This window comes from Homarus americanus, unplaced genomic scaffold (assembly GCF_018991925.1).
Source record: "Homarus americanus isolate GMGI-L3 unplaced genomic scaffold, GMGI_Hamer_2.0 scaffold24808, whole genome shotgun sequence".
Lineage (NCBI taxonomy): Eukaryota > Metazoa > Arthropoda > Malacostraca > Decapoda > Nephropidae > Homarus > Homarus americanus.
Window position 1 is genome coordinate 44,297 of NW_024747472.1, and position 20,368 is coordinate 64,664.

The window sequence follows — 20,368 nt, forward strand, 5'->3', positions numbered from 1 at the left end:
AGGGTGTGGTGACAACCCCAGGAGTATGGCACCTTAACCCCAGGAGTTATAGTACCTTAACCCTAGGGTGTGGTGACGTAACCCAGGAGTGCACTTTATAACCCAGGAGTATAGTGCCTTAACCCTAGGGTGGGTGACGTAACCCCAAGGAGTGTCTTTAACCCCAGGGTGTGGTGACTTAACCCCAAGTATGGCACCTTAACCTGGAGTATGGTACCTTAACCCCAGAGTATGGCACCTTACCCAGGAGTATGGCATCTTAACCCCAGGAGTATGGCACCTTAACCCCAGGAGTATGGCACCTTAACCACAGGGAGTGTACTTTATAGCAGGAGTCTTATGTAACCCCAGGGTATGGCACCTTAACCCCAGGGTATGGCACCTTAACCCTAGGGTGTGGTGACGTAACCTCAGATATGCTTAACCCAGGAGTATGGCATCTAACCCCCAGGAGTATGGCACCTAACCACAGGAGTATGGTACATTACAGGAGTATGGCACCTTAACCCCAGGAGTATGGCATCTTAACCCCAGGGTATGGCACCTTAACCCCAGTGTGGCACCTATACAGGTATGGTGCCTTAACCCCGGAGTATGGTACCTTAACCCAGGAGTATGGCATAACCCCTGGAGTGGGTATCCCCCAGAGTATGGGTATAACCCAGGAGTGGCACCTTAACCCCAGGAGTATGGCACCTTAACCCCAGGAGTGTATCTTAACCCCAGGAGTATGGCACCTTAACTGGAGTATGGTACCTTAACCCAGGAGTATGGCACCTTAGGAGTATGGCATCTTAACCCCAGGAGTATGGCACCTTAACCCCAGGGTATGGCACCTTACCACAGGAGTATGGTACCTAACCCCAGGGTATGGTACCTTAACCCCAGGAGTATGGCACCTAACCCCTGGAGTATGGTACCCTTAGCAGGAGTATGGTACCTTAACCCCAGGGTATGGCACTAACCAGGTATGGCACCTTAACCCCAGGGTATGGCATCAACCCCAGGAGTATGGCACAACCCCAGGAAGTATGGCACCTTAACCACAGGGTATGGTACCCTTAACCCCAGGAGTATGGTACCTTAACCCCAGGAGTATGGTACCTTAACCCCAGGAGTATGGCACCTTAACCACAGGAGTATGGTACCTTAACCACAGGAGTATGGTTTAACCCCAGGAGTATGGCACCTTAACCCCAGGGTATGGCACCTTAACCCCAGGAGTATGGCATAACCCCAAGTGTGGCATCTTAACCCCAGGGTATGGCACCTCCACAGGAGTATGGTACCTTAACCACAGGGTATGGTACCTTAACCCCAGGAGTATGGCACCAACCCCAGGAGTATTGTACCTAACCCCAGAAGTATGGCACCTTAACCCCAGGAGTATGGCACCTTAACCCCAGGGAGTATGGCACCTTAACCCTAGGAGTGTGGTGACGTACCTCAGGAGTATGGCACCTTAACCCAGGAGTATGGCATGCTAACCCCCAGGAGTATGGCACCTTAACCACAGGGTATGGTACCTTAACCCCAGGGTATGGCACCTTAACCCTAGGAGTGTGGTGACGTAACCTCAGGAGTATGGCACCTTAACCCCAGGGTATAGTACCTTAACCCTAGGGTGTGGTGACGTAACCTCAGGAGTATGGCACCTTAACCTCCAGGGTATGGCATCTTAACCCCAAGTGGCACCTTAACCACAGGAGTGGTGCCATTAGGAGTGGCACCTTAACCCTAGGGTGTGGTGACGTAACCTCAGGAGTATGGCACCTAACCCCAGGGTATAGTACCTTAACCCTGGTGTGTGGGCGTAACCTCAGGATATGGCACCTAACCCCAGGAGTATGGCACCTTAACCCCAGGGTGTGGTGACTTACCCAGGAGTATGGCACCTAACCCCAGGAGTATGGCACACCCCGGAGGTGGTGCTTAACCCCAGGAGTATGGCACCTTAACCCCAGGGTATAGTACCTTAACCTAGGGTGTGGTGACGTAACCCCAGGAGTATAACCTTAACCCCAGGAGTATAGTACCTTAACCCTAGGAGTGTGGTGACGTAACCCCAGGAGTATGGCACCTTAACCCCAGGAGTGTGGTGACTTAACCCCAGGCGTATGGTGACTTAACCCCAGGAGTATGGCACCTTAACCCCAGGAGTATGGCACCTTAACCCCAGGCGTATGGCGACATAAACACAGGCGTATGGCGACATAAACACAGGAGTATGGTGACCTGTCTACCCGTTAAGTCAGACCTGGCAGATAGAGATAATCTAGTCGAGAAATAGACCGTCAAACCGGCACCTTCCTTCAGTGGTTAAAACAAGTTCAGTAACCTGCCTGGTAATTCTACTGTATGTCTTAGGGCCTGAAGACTCAAAATAAGTGGTGATCATGACGGCTTGGCTGGTACTTCAGAACAAAACGCTTGACATCTTTACCGACAAAACCTGGGTATTAACCATGTGTGTTACTCGAGAAATCGCGGCCACTATATTACCATTTCTGTTATTTAATGCACAATATATACAATTTGTGTAATGTCAATGATATCTAATCATGAAGAAAAAAGTCCGCTATGCTTACATAATTTGATTTTATTAAACATGATATACACATAATTCTTACTATTTCCCATTGACTATTCCTTGTTCCAACTGTAACGGGTCATTATATGTATATTGTATCGTGTTATTGTCATAAGCAAATTGTTTCCATTATGTCTGAAAATGCAAGATTTGATTTACGACACCACACTACATGATAACATAGAACATATTAATGACAGTGTCTTTGGTCATGAACCAAATGTATGAGCAATGCGTTTTATGTAGTGACAGTGCAGGTGATGGTCCACATTTAATATTCCCTGAATTTCTAAGTTACATAAAAATATAAAAAACCAACGCTCGTTCGTCGAGCACCTTTGACTTAGATTGAAAAAATAATAATAATAATTTACACTTGCTTGGTTTCTCAAACTTGTGGCTTAAGTAACATGTGGTGAGCCTGGCATCTGGTCTGTGATTCTTGTTTAATATTAATTTCAATCACACTTTGAAGAATAAAGTTTGTGAGGCGTCTCTAGTAAAGAGATATATGAAGGATCTTTTTTTAAGGTTTAATTCATCATAAATGGTATTTACCGACATATATACGGGCATACATGTGCTAATAATCACAATCAATGTTACAAAAGGTCGAGTTCATTCATAAATGTCACACCTTATTACGCTAAAGTTGCCAGTTACCACCAGCCAGTCACTGGGCGTGTAGCAAGTCTATTTGTCCCCAATTGTACCTTGTCTCTCCAGGGTGACCTGTGATATGCGCTCTTGAGTGTGACTTGTTGGAGTTTCCAGGATGACCTCTGACCATAATCTCCTAAGCTTGACCTGTAACCTAGACTCTAGGGTGACCTGTGATCTGAACTCTTGAGGAAAACCTGTTGAATCTGCATCCTGTGAGCGAGTAGAATAAACTGTCCTAATTGCCTTGTAATTTTCACTCCTTCACTCTCTCTCTTTAAAGTGAACTTCCATATAACGGACATCCCTTTTATATAGTCCGTTAAAGGGAAGTTCCACTTCAAGCTGATCCTCAATCTATCGAACTTCCTCTCCATATTGTCCGTTAAATGGAGGTTTTGCTGTATGTAAGCTCCATAACATCATTTAAAAATTCTCACATTCTAAATCGATTTCTTGTGTTTCCGTTTCGCTACAACATTCCCCCTCTAAATTATCTCAGAGTTAAAAAGCTGATCACTTTCTTTTTATTCTAAATATTGTATTGATAGTAAATAAACCTGTATTCTTTATTATTTATTTGTTTTCTTCATGTGATAGTCGAGGTGTGATGATACAGTTTCTGTGGTAGACGAGACTTATAACCAAGCGTTGAATTTTTTTTCTTTAATGCATTAGCAAGAAATAAAATACCAACTACTCTCATGTCAAAAAATGTAGTCAGATTTGTGTACATTAATAAGAGATAATACTGCACACAGATAATTTATATATACTGTATATATATATATATATATATATATATATATATATATATATATATATATATATATATATATATATATATATATATATATATATATATATATAATTTAATCTGATTTTTATGAATAAACAATAACAAATAAAACAAAATTTCCTTATTAAAAATAATATAGTGTTTATTTATGTGTTCCGTTGTTTATACATTTTCCCCGTCTCATGATGTAAAAAAAAAAGATTACTATCTCTTCATTTTGTTGTAGATGAGAGAAGAAGCGTTCCAATAGTTTTTCAGCTTCTCCCAACCTGGCGCTCATCTAATTCTCCTCCTCCTCCGCCCACAGCCTTTTCGCCAAGACTAAGGCTGGTATTTTCTGTCTTGTGGCTGTGGTGACATGCAGGGAGTCCTGTAACCTCCACCGAATCTTTCCAGGACTCCAGAGACAATTCTTTCAGGTATGTCGATCCTTTATCAAGTCTGGAAAATGGAGTAATGCCGAGGATTATTTAAGGGAATTATTATATTTAAAGAGATTATTTCACCACTACACTTGTTTCACCACTACACCTCTTGTTTCACCACTACACTTGTTTCACCACTACACCTCTTGTTGAACCACCAAACTTGTTTCACCACTACACCTCTTGTTTCACCACTACACTTGTTTCACCACTACACCTCTTTTTTCACTACACTTGTTTAACCACTACACCTCTTGTTTCACCACTACCTCTTGTTGACCACTACACTTGTTTCACCACTACACCTCTTGTTGAACCACTACACTTGTTTCACCACTACACCTCTTGTTTCACCACTACACTTGTTTCACCACTCACCTCTTGTTTCACCACCACTTGTTCACCACTAAACTTTCACCACTACACCTCTTGATTCACCACTACATCTCTTGTTCACCACTACACCTCTTGTTTCACCACTACACTTGTTTCACCACTACATCTCTTGATTCACCACTACACCTCTTGTTTCCCTACACTTGTTTCCCACCACTACACTTGTTTCACACTACCTCTTGATTCACCACTACACCTCTTGTTCCCACTACACCTCTTGTTTCACCACACTACACCTCTTGTTTCACCACTACTCTTGTTTCACCCACTACATCTCTTGTTTCACCACTACACTTGTTTCACTACATCTCTTGTTTCCACCTAACCTTGTTTCACCACTACACCTCTTGTTTCACCACTACACCTCTTGTTTCACCACTACATCTCTTGTTTCACCACTACTCCTCTTGTTTCACCACTACACCTCTTGTTTCACCACTACACTTGTTTTCACCACTACATCTCTTGTTTCACCACTACACTTGTTTCACCACTACACCTCTTGTTTCACCTACCTCTTGATTCACCACTACACCTCTTGTTTCACCCTACACCTCTTGTTTCCACCACTACACCTCTTGTTTCACCCACACCTATTGTTTCACACTACATCTCTTGTTTCACCCACTACACTTGTTTCACCCCTACACCCTTGTTTCACCACTACACCTCTTGTTTCACACACTTGTTCCTTCATCTCTTGTTTCACCACTACACTTCTTGTTTCACCTACACTTGTTTCACCACTACATCTCTTGTTTCACCCACTACACCTCTTGTTTCACCCTACCTCTTGTTTCACCACTACACCTCTTGTTTCACCACTACATCTCTTGTTTCCACCCACTACCTCTTGTTTCACCACTACACTTGTTTCACCACCACATCTCTTGTTTCACACTACACCTCTTGTTTCACTACACCTCTTGATTTACCCTACACCTCTTCTTGATTCACCACTACACTTCTTGTTTCACCCACTACACCTCTTGATTCACCCACTACACTTCTTGTTTCACACTACCTCTTGTTTCACCCACTACACCTCTTGTTTCACACTACACCTCTTGTTTCACCCTACACCTCTTGTTTTCCACCACTACACTTGTTTCATCACTACACTTCTTGTTTCACACTACACTTCTTGTTCACCACTACACCTCGTGACTTACCTACTTGTTTCTCTCTACTTCTTTGTTTTCACCACTACACCTCTTGTTTCACCACTACCTCTTGATTCACCACCACACTTCTTGTTTCACCCTACACCTCTTGTTTCACCACTACACTTCTTGTTTCACCACTACACCTCTTGATTCACCCTACACTTCTTGTTTCACCACTACCTCTTGTTTCACCACTACACTTCTTGTTCCTACACCTCTTGTTTCACACTACCTTCTTGTTTCTCCCTACATCTCTTGTTTCACCTACTACACCTCTTGTTTCACCACTACAGTTCTTGTTTCACACACTTATTTCACCACTACACTTCTTGTTTCACCACTACACCTCTTGATTCACCACTACCTCTTGTTTCACCACTACACTTCTTGTTTCACCACTACACCTCTTGTTTCACCACTGCACTTCTTGTTTCACCACTACACCTCTTGATTCTACTACACTTCTTGTTTCACCTACCTCTTGTTTCACCACTACACTTCTTTTTTCACCACTACACTTCTTGTTTCACCACTACACCTCTTGATTCACCACTACACTTCTTGTTTCACCACTACACCTCTTGTTTCACCACTACACCTCTTGTTTCACCTACACCTCTTGTTTCACCACTACACCTCTTGTTTCACCACTCACCTCTTGTTTCACCCTACACCTCTTGTTTTCACCCACTACACCTCTTGTTTCACCACTACACCTCTTGTTTTACCATACACTTGTTTCACCCCACATCTCTTGTTTCACCACTACACCTCTTGTTTCACCACTACATCTCTTGTTTCACCACTACACTTCTTGTTTCACCCTACACCTCTTGTTTCACCACTACACCTCTTGTTTCACCACTACCTCTTGTTTCACCACTACACCTCTTGTTTCCACCTACACCTCTTGATTCACCACTACACTTCTTGTTTCACCACTCACACCTCTTGTTTCACCACTACACCTCTTGTTTCACCACTACACCTCTTGTTTCACCACTACATCTCTTGTTTCTACCACTACACCTCTTGTTTCACCACTACACTTGTTTCACCACCTACATCTCTTGTTTCACCACTACACCTCTTGTTTTCACCACTACACCTCTTGATTTACCACACCTCTTATTCCACCTCACTTCTTGTTTCACCACTACACCTCTTGATTCACCACTACACTCTTGTTTCACCCTCACCTCTTGTTTCACCACTACACCTCTTGTTTCACCCTACACCTCTTGTTCCACCACTACACTTGTTTCTCACCTACACTTCTTGTTTCACCACTACACTTTGTTTCACCACTACACCTCTTGTTTCACCACCACTTGTTTCACCACTACACTCTTGTTTCACCACTACACCTGTTCACCACTACACCTCTTGATTCACCACTACACTTCTTGTTTCACCACTACACCTCTTGTTTCACCACTACACTTCTTGTTTCACCACTACACCTCTTGATTCACCACTACACTTCTTTCCACCCTACACCTCTTGTTTTTCACCACTACACTTCTTATTTCACCTACACCTCTTGTTTCACCTACACTTCTTGTTTCACCACTACATCTCTTGTTTCACCACTACACCTCTTGTTTCACCACTACATTTCTTGTTTCACCACTACACCTCTTGTTTCACCACTACACTTCTTGTTTCACCACTACACCTCTTGATTCCACTACACTTCTTGTTTCACCACTACACTTCTTGTTTCACCACTACACCTCTTGTTTCACCACTACACTTCTTGTTTCACCACTACACCTCTTGATTCACCACTACACTTCTTGTTTCACCTACACCTCTTGTTTCACCCCTCGCACTTTCACCACTACACTTCTTGTTTCACCACTACACCTCTTGATTCACCCTACACTTCTTGTTTCACCACTACACCTCTTGTTTCACCCACTACACCTCTTGTTTCACCCTACACCTCTTGTTTCACCACTACACCTCTTGTTTCACCCACTACACCTCTTGTTTCACCACTACACCTCTTGTTCACCACTACACCTCTTGTTTCACCACTACACCTTTTGTTTCCACCCACTACACTTGTTTCACCCCTACATCTCTTGTTTCACCACTACACCTCTTGTTTCAACACATCTCTTGTTTCACCACTACACCTTCTTGTTTCACCACTACCTCTTGTTTCACCACTACACCTCTTGTTTCACCACTACACCTCTTGTTTCACCACTACACCTCTTGTTTCACCACTACACTTGTTTCACCCCTACATCTCTTGTTTCACCACTACACCTCTTGTGTCACCACTACATCTCTTGTTTCACCACTACACTTCTTGTTTCACCACTACATCTCTTGTTTCACCACTACATCTCTTGTTTCACCACTACACTTCTTGTTTCACCACTACATCTCTTGTTTCACCACTACACCTCTTGTTTCATCACTACACCTCATATGTAACTATCCTAACCTAACCCTCCAGGTAGCGTAATGGTGCTTAATAATCAGGTGAAATAAACGCGAGAGGTAACCTTTATATGTTCTTATTTGACTCGTCTTCGTAAGTCACTCAATGGGTCCTCAATCTCACAAGGTTATCTCACTGGTGTTTGTATTCACTGGCGTTGTCACTATCCAAGAAAGGAGAAATTAACGTGTTTTCCTGTTGTTTTTCTTCGCCATCAGTATGAGGATTATAAAAGCCAGCTGTGGTCTTACTATTGAAGGAATTGTACACCTGCTTATCTGTGGTCTTGTCAGTGGCTAGTTATCCCATGTGTGTGTGTGTGGGGAATTAATACCTGACCCTTGTTCCAGAAGTCAGCAGGAATTAAGAGATGCCATTCAAGAAGGACTTATGTATATGGGTATACCTGGCAGTCGACCTCGCTCACCACACAGTGGTGCTCCCTGGATCATTCTCTCCTCACCCCCTTTCCTCATCACATCTCCCTCACCTCATCCCTCACCTCTCATCTCCTCACATCTTATATTCGCATCTCCCTCACCTCATCTCCTCATACTCATCTACATCACGCATCTCCCTCTCTCATCTCCCTCCTTTCTCACTTTCCTCATCCATCTCCCTCACCTCTCATCTCCCTCACTACTCATCTTCCATCATCCCCTCGCCTCTCATCTCCCTCTCTCCTTTTCATATCGCCCCTCTCATCTCCCTCACTACTCATCTTCCATCACGCATCTCCCTCTCTCATCCCTCTTTCTCTCTTCCCACTCCTCATCCCTCCCTATCATCTTCCTCATCACGCATCTCCCTCACCTCATCTCCTCACTACTCATCTTCCATCACGCATCTCCTCACCTCGTCTCCCTCACTACACTTTCATCTTTCACGCATCTCCTCTCCCCCACTCTCCTCTTCCTCTCATCGCATCTCCACTCATCATCTCCTCACTACTCATCTTCACATCGCATCCCTCCTCATCTCCCTCACTACTCATCTTCCACATCACGCATCTCCCTCACCTCTCATCTCCTCATTTCTCATCTTCCCCATCACGCATCTCCCTCACCTCTCATCTCCTCACTACTCATCTTCCATCACGCATCTCCCTCACCTCATCCCTCACCCTCACTTTCCTCATCCCTCTACCTCTCATCTCCTCACTACTCATCTTCCTCATCACATCTCCCTCACCTCGCATCTCCATCACTACTCATCTTCCATCTCCTCACTCTCATCTTCCACATCGCATCCCTCCTTTCTCATCTTCCGCATCCGCATCTCCCTCACTCTCATCTCCTCACTATTATCTTCCACATCGCATCTCCTCACCTCTCTCTCCACTCACTGCTCTCTTCCTCATCACGCATCTCCTCACTCTCATCTCCTCACTGCTCATCACGCATCCTCACCTCTCTCTCCTCACTCTTTCCTCATCACATCTCCCTTACCTCTCATCTCCTCACTACTCATCTTCCACATCACGCATCTCCCTCCTCTCATCTCCTCCTACTCATCTTCCATCACGCATCTCCCTCACCTCTCATCTCTCACTACTCATCTTCCTCATCACACGCATCTCTCCTCCTCATCTCCCTCTCTACTCATCTTCCTCATCGCATCCCTCACCTCGCATCCCTCCCTTCACTCATCTTCCATCACGCATCTCCCTCTCTCATCTTCATCAGCCATCTCCTCATTTCTCATCTTCCATCACGCATCCTCATCGCTCATCTCCTCCTCTCATCTTCCATCCGCATCTCCCTCAGCTCTCATCTCCCTCCTACTCATCTTCCTCATGCATCTCCTCGCTCCACTCATGCTCATCTTCCACATCACGCATCTCCCTCACCTCGTCTCCTCACTACTCATCTTCCATCACGCATCACATCTCACTCATCTTCCACATCACGCATCTCCCTCTCATCATCTCCTCTTCTCAGCTTCCACATCACGTATCTCCTCACTACTCATCTTCACATCACGCCTCCCTCACTACTCATCTTCCACATCACGCACCCCTCCTCATATCATCTACTTCACCATGCATATTCTTTGTCACACATCTCACCGGTCGGTCCCCTCACTAATTTCTCTTACCTGCATCTCATCACCACCCATATCCCTCACCAAACATCTCCTCTCCCACCCCCTCACCACACCCTCACCACTCCTCACCACACCTCAAACACCCCTCACCACACACCCCCTCTACACACCCCTCTACACACCCCTCACCACACCCTCACCACCTCACCACACCCCTCACCACACACCCCTCACCACACACTCCTCTACACACCCTCACCACATCACCACCCCCTCACCACACCCCTCCTCCACCACCCACACCCCTCACACACACCCTCACCACACACTCACCACACACCCCTCACCACACCCCTCACTACACACGCCCCCTCACCACACCCCTCACCACACCCCTCACCACACACCCCTCACCACACATCCTCACCACACCTCACCACACCACACACCCCCTCACCACACCTCACCACACAGCCCCTCACTACACCCCTCACCACACACCCCTCACCACACACCTCACCACACACCCCTCACCACACCCCCATACACCCACACCCCTCACCACACACCCCCTCACCACACACCCCCTCCCCACACACCTCACCACACACCCCTCACCACACCCCTTCCACACGCCCCTCCTCACACCCCTCTCCACACAGCCCCTTACACACCCCTAATCCCAGCCTCAGTGTCTTGTCAAGCTTACCAAAGGCCACAAAACTGGACAATTGTCAGGAAAATGAATGAATTAGTAATGACAAATGTAGTACTCAGTATAGGAAGTGTAAACGAGAAACCAGATACCAGATGAACAACGATGTTATGAAATCCGACTGTGAGAAAGACTTAGAAGTAATGGTAGGTAGGAATCTTAAGCCAAAACAACAATGTATATTTGCTCGAAACAAGGATAACAAAGTACTTGGGTTCATACAAAGGAGTGTTAGTTACAAGACTAGCGAGGTCATCCTAAAACTGTATCTAGTGCTTGTGAGACCTCACTTGGATTATGCGGTTCAGTTCTGGTCACGGAACTGCAGAATGGATGTAGAATCCCTAGAAAGCATTCAGAGGAGAATGACAAGACTAATCCCGGGCATTAGGAACCTTGAGTATGAAGACAAATTAAAGCATCTTAACTTGCACTCCCTTTAGAAATATAGAGTGAGGGCGATATGATAGAGGTGTATAAACTGAAGTCATGGTTAAACAAAGGTGATATAAAAAAGGTACTCAACCATCCAGGAGCTAACTCGTAGCAATGGTTTTAAATTGAACAATTTAGATTTAGGCCCGAGATAGGTAAAACTGGTTTGGAAATGGTGTAGTACAATATAGTGGAACACGTTACCGAACTTCATCATTAACTTGAACACGCTGGATAGCTTCAAATATAAGTTGAGAATATAGGCGATAGAGTTGAGTGTAAATAGGGTCGCATAATGTCATATTAGGCCCACTGCAGTCTCCTTCATCTTGTTTCGCTTAAGCTGGCTAATTAAGGGTAAACTTTATGAAATACACTTTAGATATTCCCAAATACTCAGTCATTGTGAATAAAATCCTGGGCAAAAAGGACCAACAGAAACACCTGGGTAAATTTACCTCATTTACATATGTAACCGGTAGGGGATATTCTCTACTATCCTTGGGGTTCTATTTATTATTAGTGGGTGGTAATGCAGTGGAGCCCTTGGAGAAAACCGAACCAGCACAAACACAATTACTTTAAAAAAAACATGTATTCTCCGTGACCCGTGGAAAGATAGCACCTGTGATTGGGGTGAATGAGACGCACTGAAAGTTTGACACTTCTATTCCCTCCAACAATACAGCCACAAACAATAATGGTACACCAACATATGCGCACCTCTTAGCTTGGCTTTAAAACACTACACTGGGGAACAAAGGTTATACTAGATATCAAAATTAGGTAGAAAATATTAAATGCCTTATGCAACACTATTAAGGTAACCGTGCTACTTACACCAGAATGAGGAGCTCATCTGAAAACAGTTCCTCGTTATCTCACATACCTTAGTGACACATAATCATTTGAACATAACTATATGTACTATCAAGTACTGGGGAAATAGCATGAAACAGGAAGAAATTATTAGCTACACACATGGATCAATCATCGCCTGTCTGGAATAACCCACAACTACTACAATCCCAACTGGCCAAATAACCAGGTATAACTACGCGCGGCCGGTGGTTTATAAGGCCAGAAAATCACTCATGACCCATCAGGTGTTCCTGGTTTTACTTTTGTCAGTATTTTTCCTAGAACTCAGGAGTCATGAATGTTTCTCCACAATACCGTGAAACATGCTCCTAACCTCCACATAGGTTCCGCATGCCAGTATTATTCTTAAGGCACTAACAAACCCTTCACAACTTTGGATATATTTCTTTCGTCTCGTGTGAAAATCAACCATGAGCGTTGTTCTCACACCTGGACTTGGGAAATTCTAAACAGCTTACCACGTAGCCACACAAGCTCAAGAACACACCCTACTGGGAATACCCACTAGACTCCTGGTTTCAGTGTGCGACCGTTCATTCACTCAGATAGCCTCAGTTTATACTCAGTACATCCATGAAACGGAAAGGAGTGGGGGCCAGTCAGCCACTGAAACCTGTCCAGCTGAGGGGGGTTCTATTTTTCCGTTAGTAAGAGGTTTCCATTAAACTGCCTGAAGATATGTGGTATTGTGAACTGAGGTGGAAGAGATCTGATGACCCCTAAACGATCGTCAAACGGAGCCAAACGCTGGTCACACGTAGTTAGTTGTCAACACAGACAGCTGGCTCCTCTCCAACCCTCAAACTGCTCACTCAACCGCGTGGGCTCAAGACCCCTCAAACCGGGCTCAGACCGTTCAGGATGGGCTCAACTTCGACCTTTCAGGACGGGCTCAACTTCGACCTAGTGGGCTCTACAGAGTCTCTGCAAAAAACCCTCTGTTAGCTATTGTTAACTTCTCCTCCACCCTATCTAAACCCTGTCCTAGATCGTATGAAACTCACTTGTTAATACTGATGTCGTAACAAAGAGACCAGACCCGACCGTTTCTCCTGGCCTGCCACGCAGGCGTCCTGTCTGCTTGACCGCTGCCACGCGACTGGGCCCTGGGGCGCGTTCCTTCAAGGCGTTCGCCTTGCCCGAGTGACTTATTTTCCGCACTACTATTAAGCAGGCGCGTAACGTATTTAGACTGAGAAACGATCAATAATAAATTTTAATTTAATAATTGTCATTTTATTTCATGATTCGCGTCCCTAACGATTTGGTAAATCACATTTAAGATCGTCCAAAAACTCTCACTCCGTATGGGCAAGAGCCACCTCCGCTCAGTCGCCCTCTTACGTAATCGGCGCCCCGCAGTCACTCTCTTACGTAACCTAGGATGACTCATTGCAACGCCATATTGGTATTTCTGTCTCTCAATGTCACACCAAAATACCGAATATTACACATATATTTATAAATAAAAGGTACAAGACATAATATAAATGCACTTCCTACCTAATTGGGAGCTAAGCATAAGCACCACTGACTCCTACCTAACTTTCCCTAGAACAGGAAGGGCCAACTTTAGCCACAAGGTGGTTCAGAAACAGGAGGCAGGCAGAGACAGACATCTGCTCAGCCCAGAGGTGGAACAAGGATAAAGAGTGAAAACAGCCTCTTAGATTTGACATAAGCTGCTCAGAAGCTTCACCCATTGGCTCATGCCAAATGAACATTATTTAGTTTACAAATTTACATATAATACAGGGCAAGGTTTTAAATAGGAGATGGTCAAGATATTTTTAGGAGTGCAATAGGTAATTAAATATGAGCCAAAATACATGGAATAACAATAAGTAAATAAAGAAACAGCAATTAAATATCTGGCAACAAGCGGCCACACCACTTACCCAGGTACGAGGCCTTCACACCCCTTGACTTCCTGTGTGTGATGAAATACCCTGCCACACCCATGACCCAGGTGCGAGGCCTCACACCCTGATGAAATACCCTGCCACCCATGACCCAGGTACGAGGCCTTCACACCTTGACTTCGCCACACCCATTACCCAGGTACGAGGCCTTCACACCCCTTGACTTCCTGTGTGTGATGAAATACCCTGCCACACCCAGCACAGCGGGCATAATGTGGTCCTAAGCACAGTGGGTCACGTGGTATGATGCAATAACATAGGAAAAACCTCATAGTCTGAATAGAGAGGATCCATAAGAATGGAAATGCAGCAGGCCTATTGACCTATACTGGGCAGTCCCATTTACACCCAACCCCTATCGCCAACCCCATCCAACCTATATTTGAAACTGTCCAGCATATTCCAGTTGATGATGATGTTTGGTAACTTGTTCCACTCATTCACTGTTCTATTTCCAAACCAATGTTTACCTATCTCGCGCCTAAATCTAAATTTGTCTAATCTAAAATATTGCTACGAGTTTGCTCCTGGTTAGAGAGTCTAACTACCTTTGTTATATCACCTTTATTTAGCCCTGACTTCCATTTATACACCTCGAACATATCGCCCTTCACTCTACATATCTCGAGGGAGTGCAAATTAAGATGCTTTAATCCTCCTCTGTACTCAAGATTCCTAATGCCCGGGATTAGTCTTGTCATTCACCTCTGAATTCTTTCTGGAGAATCTATATCCATTCTGTAGTACGGTAACCAGAACTGAACTGCGTAATCGAAGGGAGGTCTCACGAGCGTAAGATATAGTTTTAGGATGATCTCGCTAGTCTTGTAACAAACACTCCTTTGTATCAACTTAATTGTTCTGTTAGCCTTGTTTCGAGCAAATACACATTGTTTAAGATTCCTACTTATCATTATTCCTAAGTGTTTTTAACAGCAGAATTTCCCTCTAACATTGTTGTTTATCTGATAGTTAGTTTCTCTGTTTACATTTCCTACACTAAGTACTTTACATTTGTCTTCAAAATCGGTATCATAGATATATATATATATAAATAATAAGCACGTTCCCATGACACTCTCACCACACCTCCTCTCACCACACACCTCCCTCACCACACACCTCCCTCTCTCACCACCACCTCCCCCTCTCACCACACACCTCCCTCTCTCACCACACACCCTCTCACCACACACCTCCCTCTCACCACACCTCCCTCTCTCACCACACACCTCCCTCTCACCACACACCTCACTCACCACACACCTCCCTCTCTCACCACACACCTCCCTCTCACCACACACCTCCCCTCTCACACACACCTCCCTCTCTCACCACACACACCTCCCTCTCACCACACACACCTCCCTCTCTCACCACACCTCCCTCTCTCACCACCACCTCCCTCTCACCACCTCCCTCTCTCACCACACCTCCCCTCTCACCACACACACCTCCCACTCTCACCACCTCCCTCTCACCACACACCTCCCTCTCTCACCACCACCTCCCTCTCTCACCACACACCTCCCTCTCTCACCACCCACACCTCCCTCTCACCACACCTCCTCTCTCACCCACACACCTCCCTCTCTCACCACACACACCTCCCTCTCACCACCACCTCCCACTCTCACCACACACACCTCCCTCCCTCACCACACACCTCCTCTCTCACCACACACCTCCTCTCTCACCACACACCTCCCTCTCTCACCACACACCTCCCTCTCTCACCACACACCTCCCTCTCTCACCACACCTCCCTCTCTCACCACACACCTCCCTCTCTCACCACACACCTCCTCACCACCACCTCCTCACCACACACCTCCCTCCCCTCACCACCTCCTCTCTCACCCACACACCTCCCTCTCTCACCACACACACCTCCCTCTCTCCCACACACCCTCCCACTCTCACCACACCTCCCTCTCTCACCACACCTCCCTCACACCACACACCTCCCTCTCTCACCACACCTCCCTCTCACTACACACCTCCTCTCTCACCCACACCTCCCTCTCTCACCACCTCCCCTCTCTCCCACACACCTCCTCTCTCACCACACACCTCCCTCTCACCACCACACCTCCCTCTCTCACCACACACCTCCCTCTCTCACCACACACCTCCCTCTCCACCACACCCATCCCTCACCACACACCTCCCTCTCTCACCACACACCTCCTCTCTCACCCACCCACCTCCCTCTCTCTCCACACACACCTCCCTCTCTCACCACACACCTCCCTCACCACACACCTCCCCTCTCTCACCACACACCTCCTCTCTCACCACACACCTCTCACCAGAGTGTATAAGGGTGTATCAGGGGTATATCAGAGTGTATAAGGGTGTATCAGGGTGTATCAGGGTGTATAAGGGTGTATCAGGGTGTATCACTTTATAACATGAGCATGTCTCCTCAGCCGTGACATGGACTCAATGGGAATCAACGGCGGCTGTAAGATCCACGGGCCGGCGGTGCTGGCGGACGAGCTGGGTGTTGGACTGAACGGGAACGTCGGGTCACCTGGCAGAGGCACCACGGAGAATGGCAGCACCCAATACTGCCCGGAGGTTATTAAAGCCTTTGAGGGAGTGAGGTTTATCGCCGAGCATACGCGTAGGGAGGAGGAATCGTGCAGGTGAGCTGGAGGTAGTGGTGTAGGATGGTGGTGGTGTAGGAGATGGTGGTGTAGGATGGGTGGTGTAGGATTGACAGTGGTGTTGGAGGTTGGTGTATGAAGTGGTGGGGGTGTAGGTTGGTGAGGTGGTGTAGGAAGAGTGGTGGTGTATGGATGGTGGTATGTGGGATGGTGGTGGTGAGGGAGGTATTGGTGGTGTAGGAAGGGTGGGGTGGATGGTGGTGGTTGTAGGATGTGGTGGTGTGATGTGGTGTGTATGTGGTGTGTGGTGGTGGTGGAGTTGATGGTGTGTAGGATGGTGGTGGTGGTGTGGGATGGTGGTGGTGGTGTAGGATGGTGGTGGTGTGGATATGGTGGTGGTGGAGGATGGTGGTGGTGTGGGATGGTGGTGGTGGCAGGATGTTGGTGGTGGTGTGGATGGTGGTGGTGTAGGGATGGTGGTGGTGTGTATGATGGTGGTGGTGTGGATGGTTGGTGGTGTGGAGATGAGTGGTGGTGATGATGGTGGTGGTGTGGATGGTGGTGGTGTAGGATGGTGGTGGTGGTGTATGATGATGGTGGTGGTGTGAGGGTGTAGGATGTGGTGGTGTGTAGGATGGTGGTGGTGGTGTAGGATGGTGGTGGTGTAGATGGTGGTGGTGGTGTAGGATGGTGGTGGTGCAGGATGGTGGTGGTGTAGGATGGTGGTGGTGCAGGATGGTGGTGGTGCAGGATGGTGGTGGTAGGGATGGTGGTGGTGCAGGATGGTGGTGGTGCAGGAGGGCGGGGGGTGCAGGAGGGTGGTGGTGCAGGATTTGGTGCAGGGATGGTGGTGGCAGGATGGTGGGTGTGGTGCAGGATGGTGGTGGTAGGATGGTGGTGGTGTGTGATTGATGGTGGTGCAGGATGGTGGTGGTGGTGCAGGATGGTGGTGGTGTAGGATGGTGGTGGTGCAGGATGGTGGTGGTGCAGGAGGGTGGGTGCAGAGTGGTGGTGTGCAGGATGGTGGTGGTGTAGGGTGGTGGTGATGGTGGTGGTGTAGGATGGTGGTGGTGTAGGATGGTGGTGGTGTAGGATGGTGGTGCAGGATGGTGGTGGTGCAGGATGGTGGTGGTGCAGGAGGTGGTGGTGCAGGATGGTGGTGGTGCAGGATGGTGGTGGTGCAGGATGGTGGTGGTGCAGGATGGTGGTGGTGTAGGATGGTGGTGGTGCAGGATTGGTGGTGGTGTAGGATGGTGGTGGTGTGAGATGGTGGTGGTGTAGATGGTGGTGGTGTAGGATGGTGGTGGTGCTGATGGGTGGTGGTGCAGGATGGTGGTGGTGCAGGAGTGGTGGTGTAGGAGGTGGCGGTGATTAGTGGTGTAGGATGGTGGTGGTGTAGGATGGTGGTGGTGTAGGATGGTGGTGTAGGATGGTGGTGGTGCAGGATGGTGGTGGTGAGGATTGGAGGTGCAGGAGGGGTGGTGGTGCAGGATGGTGGTGGTGCAGGAGGGTGGTGGTGGCAGGATGGTGGTGTGGTGTAGGATGGTGTGCAGGATGGTGGTGGTGTAGGATGGTGGTGGTGCAGTGGTGTAGGGGATGGTGGTGGTGTAGGATGGTGGTGGTGCAGGATGGTGGTGGTGTAGGAGGGTGGTGGTGTAGGAGGTGGTGGGTAGGAGGTGGTGAGGAGGATGGTGGGCAGGAGGGTGGTGGTGCAGGAGGGTGGTAGGAGGGTGGTGCAGGATGGTGGTGAGGAGGGATGGTGGTGGTGCAGGATGGTGCAGGTGGGTGGTGGTGTAGATGTGGTGAGGATGGTGGTGGTGTGAGGATGGTGGTGGTGCAGGAGGGTGGTGGTGATGGCGGTGGTGTAGGATGGTGGTGGTGCAGGATGGTGGTGGTGTAGGAGGGTGGTGGTGGTAGGAGGGTTGTGCAGGAGGGGTGGTGTAGGAGGGTGGTGGCAGGATGGTGGTGGTGCAGGTGGGTGGTGGTGGCAGGATGGTGGTGGTGATTGGCGGTGGTGCAGGATGGTGGTGGTGTAGGATGGTGGTGGTGGAGGGTGGTGCAGGAGGGGTGGTGGTGCAGGAGGCGGTGGTGGGGGAGGGTGGTGGTGTGGGAGGGTGGTGGTGTAGGATGGTGGTGGTGTAGGAGGGTGGTGGTGGTGTAGGAGGTGGGGTAGGAGGGTGGTGGGTAGGAGTGTGGTGGTGTAGGATGGTGGTGGTAGGAGGGTGGTGGTGTAGGGAGGGTGGTGGTGTAGAGTAGTGGTGTAGGATGGTGGTGGTGTAGGATGGTGGTGGTGTAGAGGGTGGTGGGTGTAGGAGGGTGGTGGGAGGGTGGTGGTGTAGGATGGTGGTGGTGTAGGAGGTAGGAGGGTGGTGGTGCAGGAGGTGGTGGTGCAGGATGGTGGTGGTGCAGGATGGTGGTGGTAGGATGGTGGTGGTGTAGGAGGGTGGTGGTGGTGCAGGAGGGTGGTGCAGGATGGTGGTGGTGTAGGAGGGTGGTGGTGTAGGGAGGGTGGTATTGGTGGTGGTGGTGGAGGAGTGCAGGAGGGTGGTAGGAGTGGGTGGTGGTGCAGGAGGGTGCAGGATGGTGGTGAGGATGGTGCAGGATGGGAGGAGGGTGGCAGGAGTGGTGCAGGATGGTGGTGGTGCAGGAGGCGGTGGGTAGGATGGTGGTGGTGTGAGACGGTGGTGGTGCAGGATGGTGGTGGTGCAGGATGGTGGTGGTGCAGGACGGTGGTGGTGCAGGAGGGTAGGTGCAGGAGGGTGGTGGTGCAGGATGGTGGTGGGTGCAGGATGGTGGTGGTGGTGGTGAGGATGTGGTGTGGCAGGATGCGGTGGTGCAGGATGGTGGTGCAGGAGGGGCGGTGGTGCAGGATGGTGGTGGCAGGAGGCGGTGGGTGCAGGGACGGTGGTGGTGCAGGATGGTGGTGGTGCAGGATGGTGGTGGTGCAGGACGGTGGTGCAGGACGGTGGTGAGAGATGGCGGTGCAGGATGGTGGTGGTGCAGGATGGTGGTGGTGCAGGATGGTGGTGGTGTAGGAGGTGGTGGTGCAGGATGGTGGTGGTGTGGAGGGTGGTGGTGGTGTAGGATGGTGGTGGTGCAGGATGGTGGTGGTGCAGGATGGTGGTGGTGTAGGAGGGTGGTGCAGGATGGTGGTGGTGTAGGAGTGGTGGGTGCAGGAGGGTGCAGGATGGTGGTGGTGCAGGATGGTGGTGGTGCAGGATGGTGGTGGTGTCAGGATGGGTGGTGGTGTAGGATGGTGGTG

The 20,368-nt window shown here is 48.3% G+C and overlaps 1 protein-coding gene across 1 annotated transcript in view; it reads left to right on the forward strand.

Moving 5' to 3' along the window:
* The window catches only part of LOC121879612 (acetylcholine receptor subunit alpha-L1-like), a 48,741-nt gene extending 31,576 nt beyond the window's left edge, over positions 1–17,165 (forward strand). Inside the window, 4 exon segments of the mRNA XM_042386280.1 lie at positions 4,357–4,425; positions 4,427–4,468; positions 8,848–8,930; positions 16,914–17,165. Coding sequence (XP_042242214.1) covers positions 4,357–4,425; positions 4,427–4,468; positions 8,848–8,930; positions 16,914–17,149 — 430 coding nt within the window. The 3' untranslated portion in view covers positions 17,150–17,165.
* Positions 17,166–20,368: the final 3,203 nt, after the last annotated feature.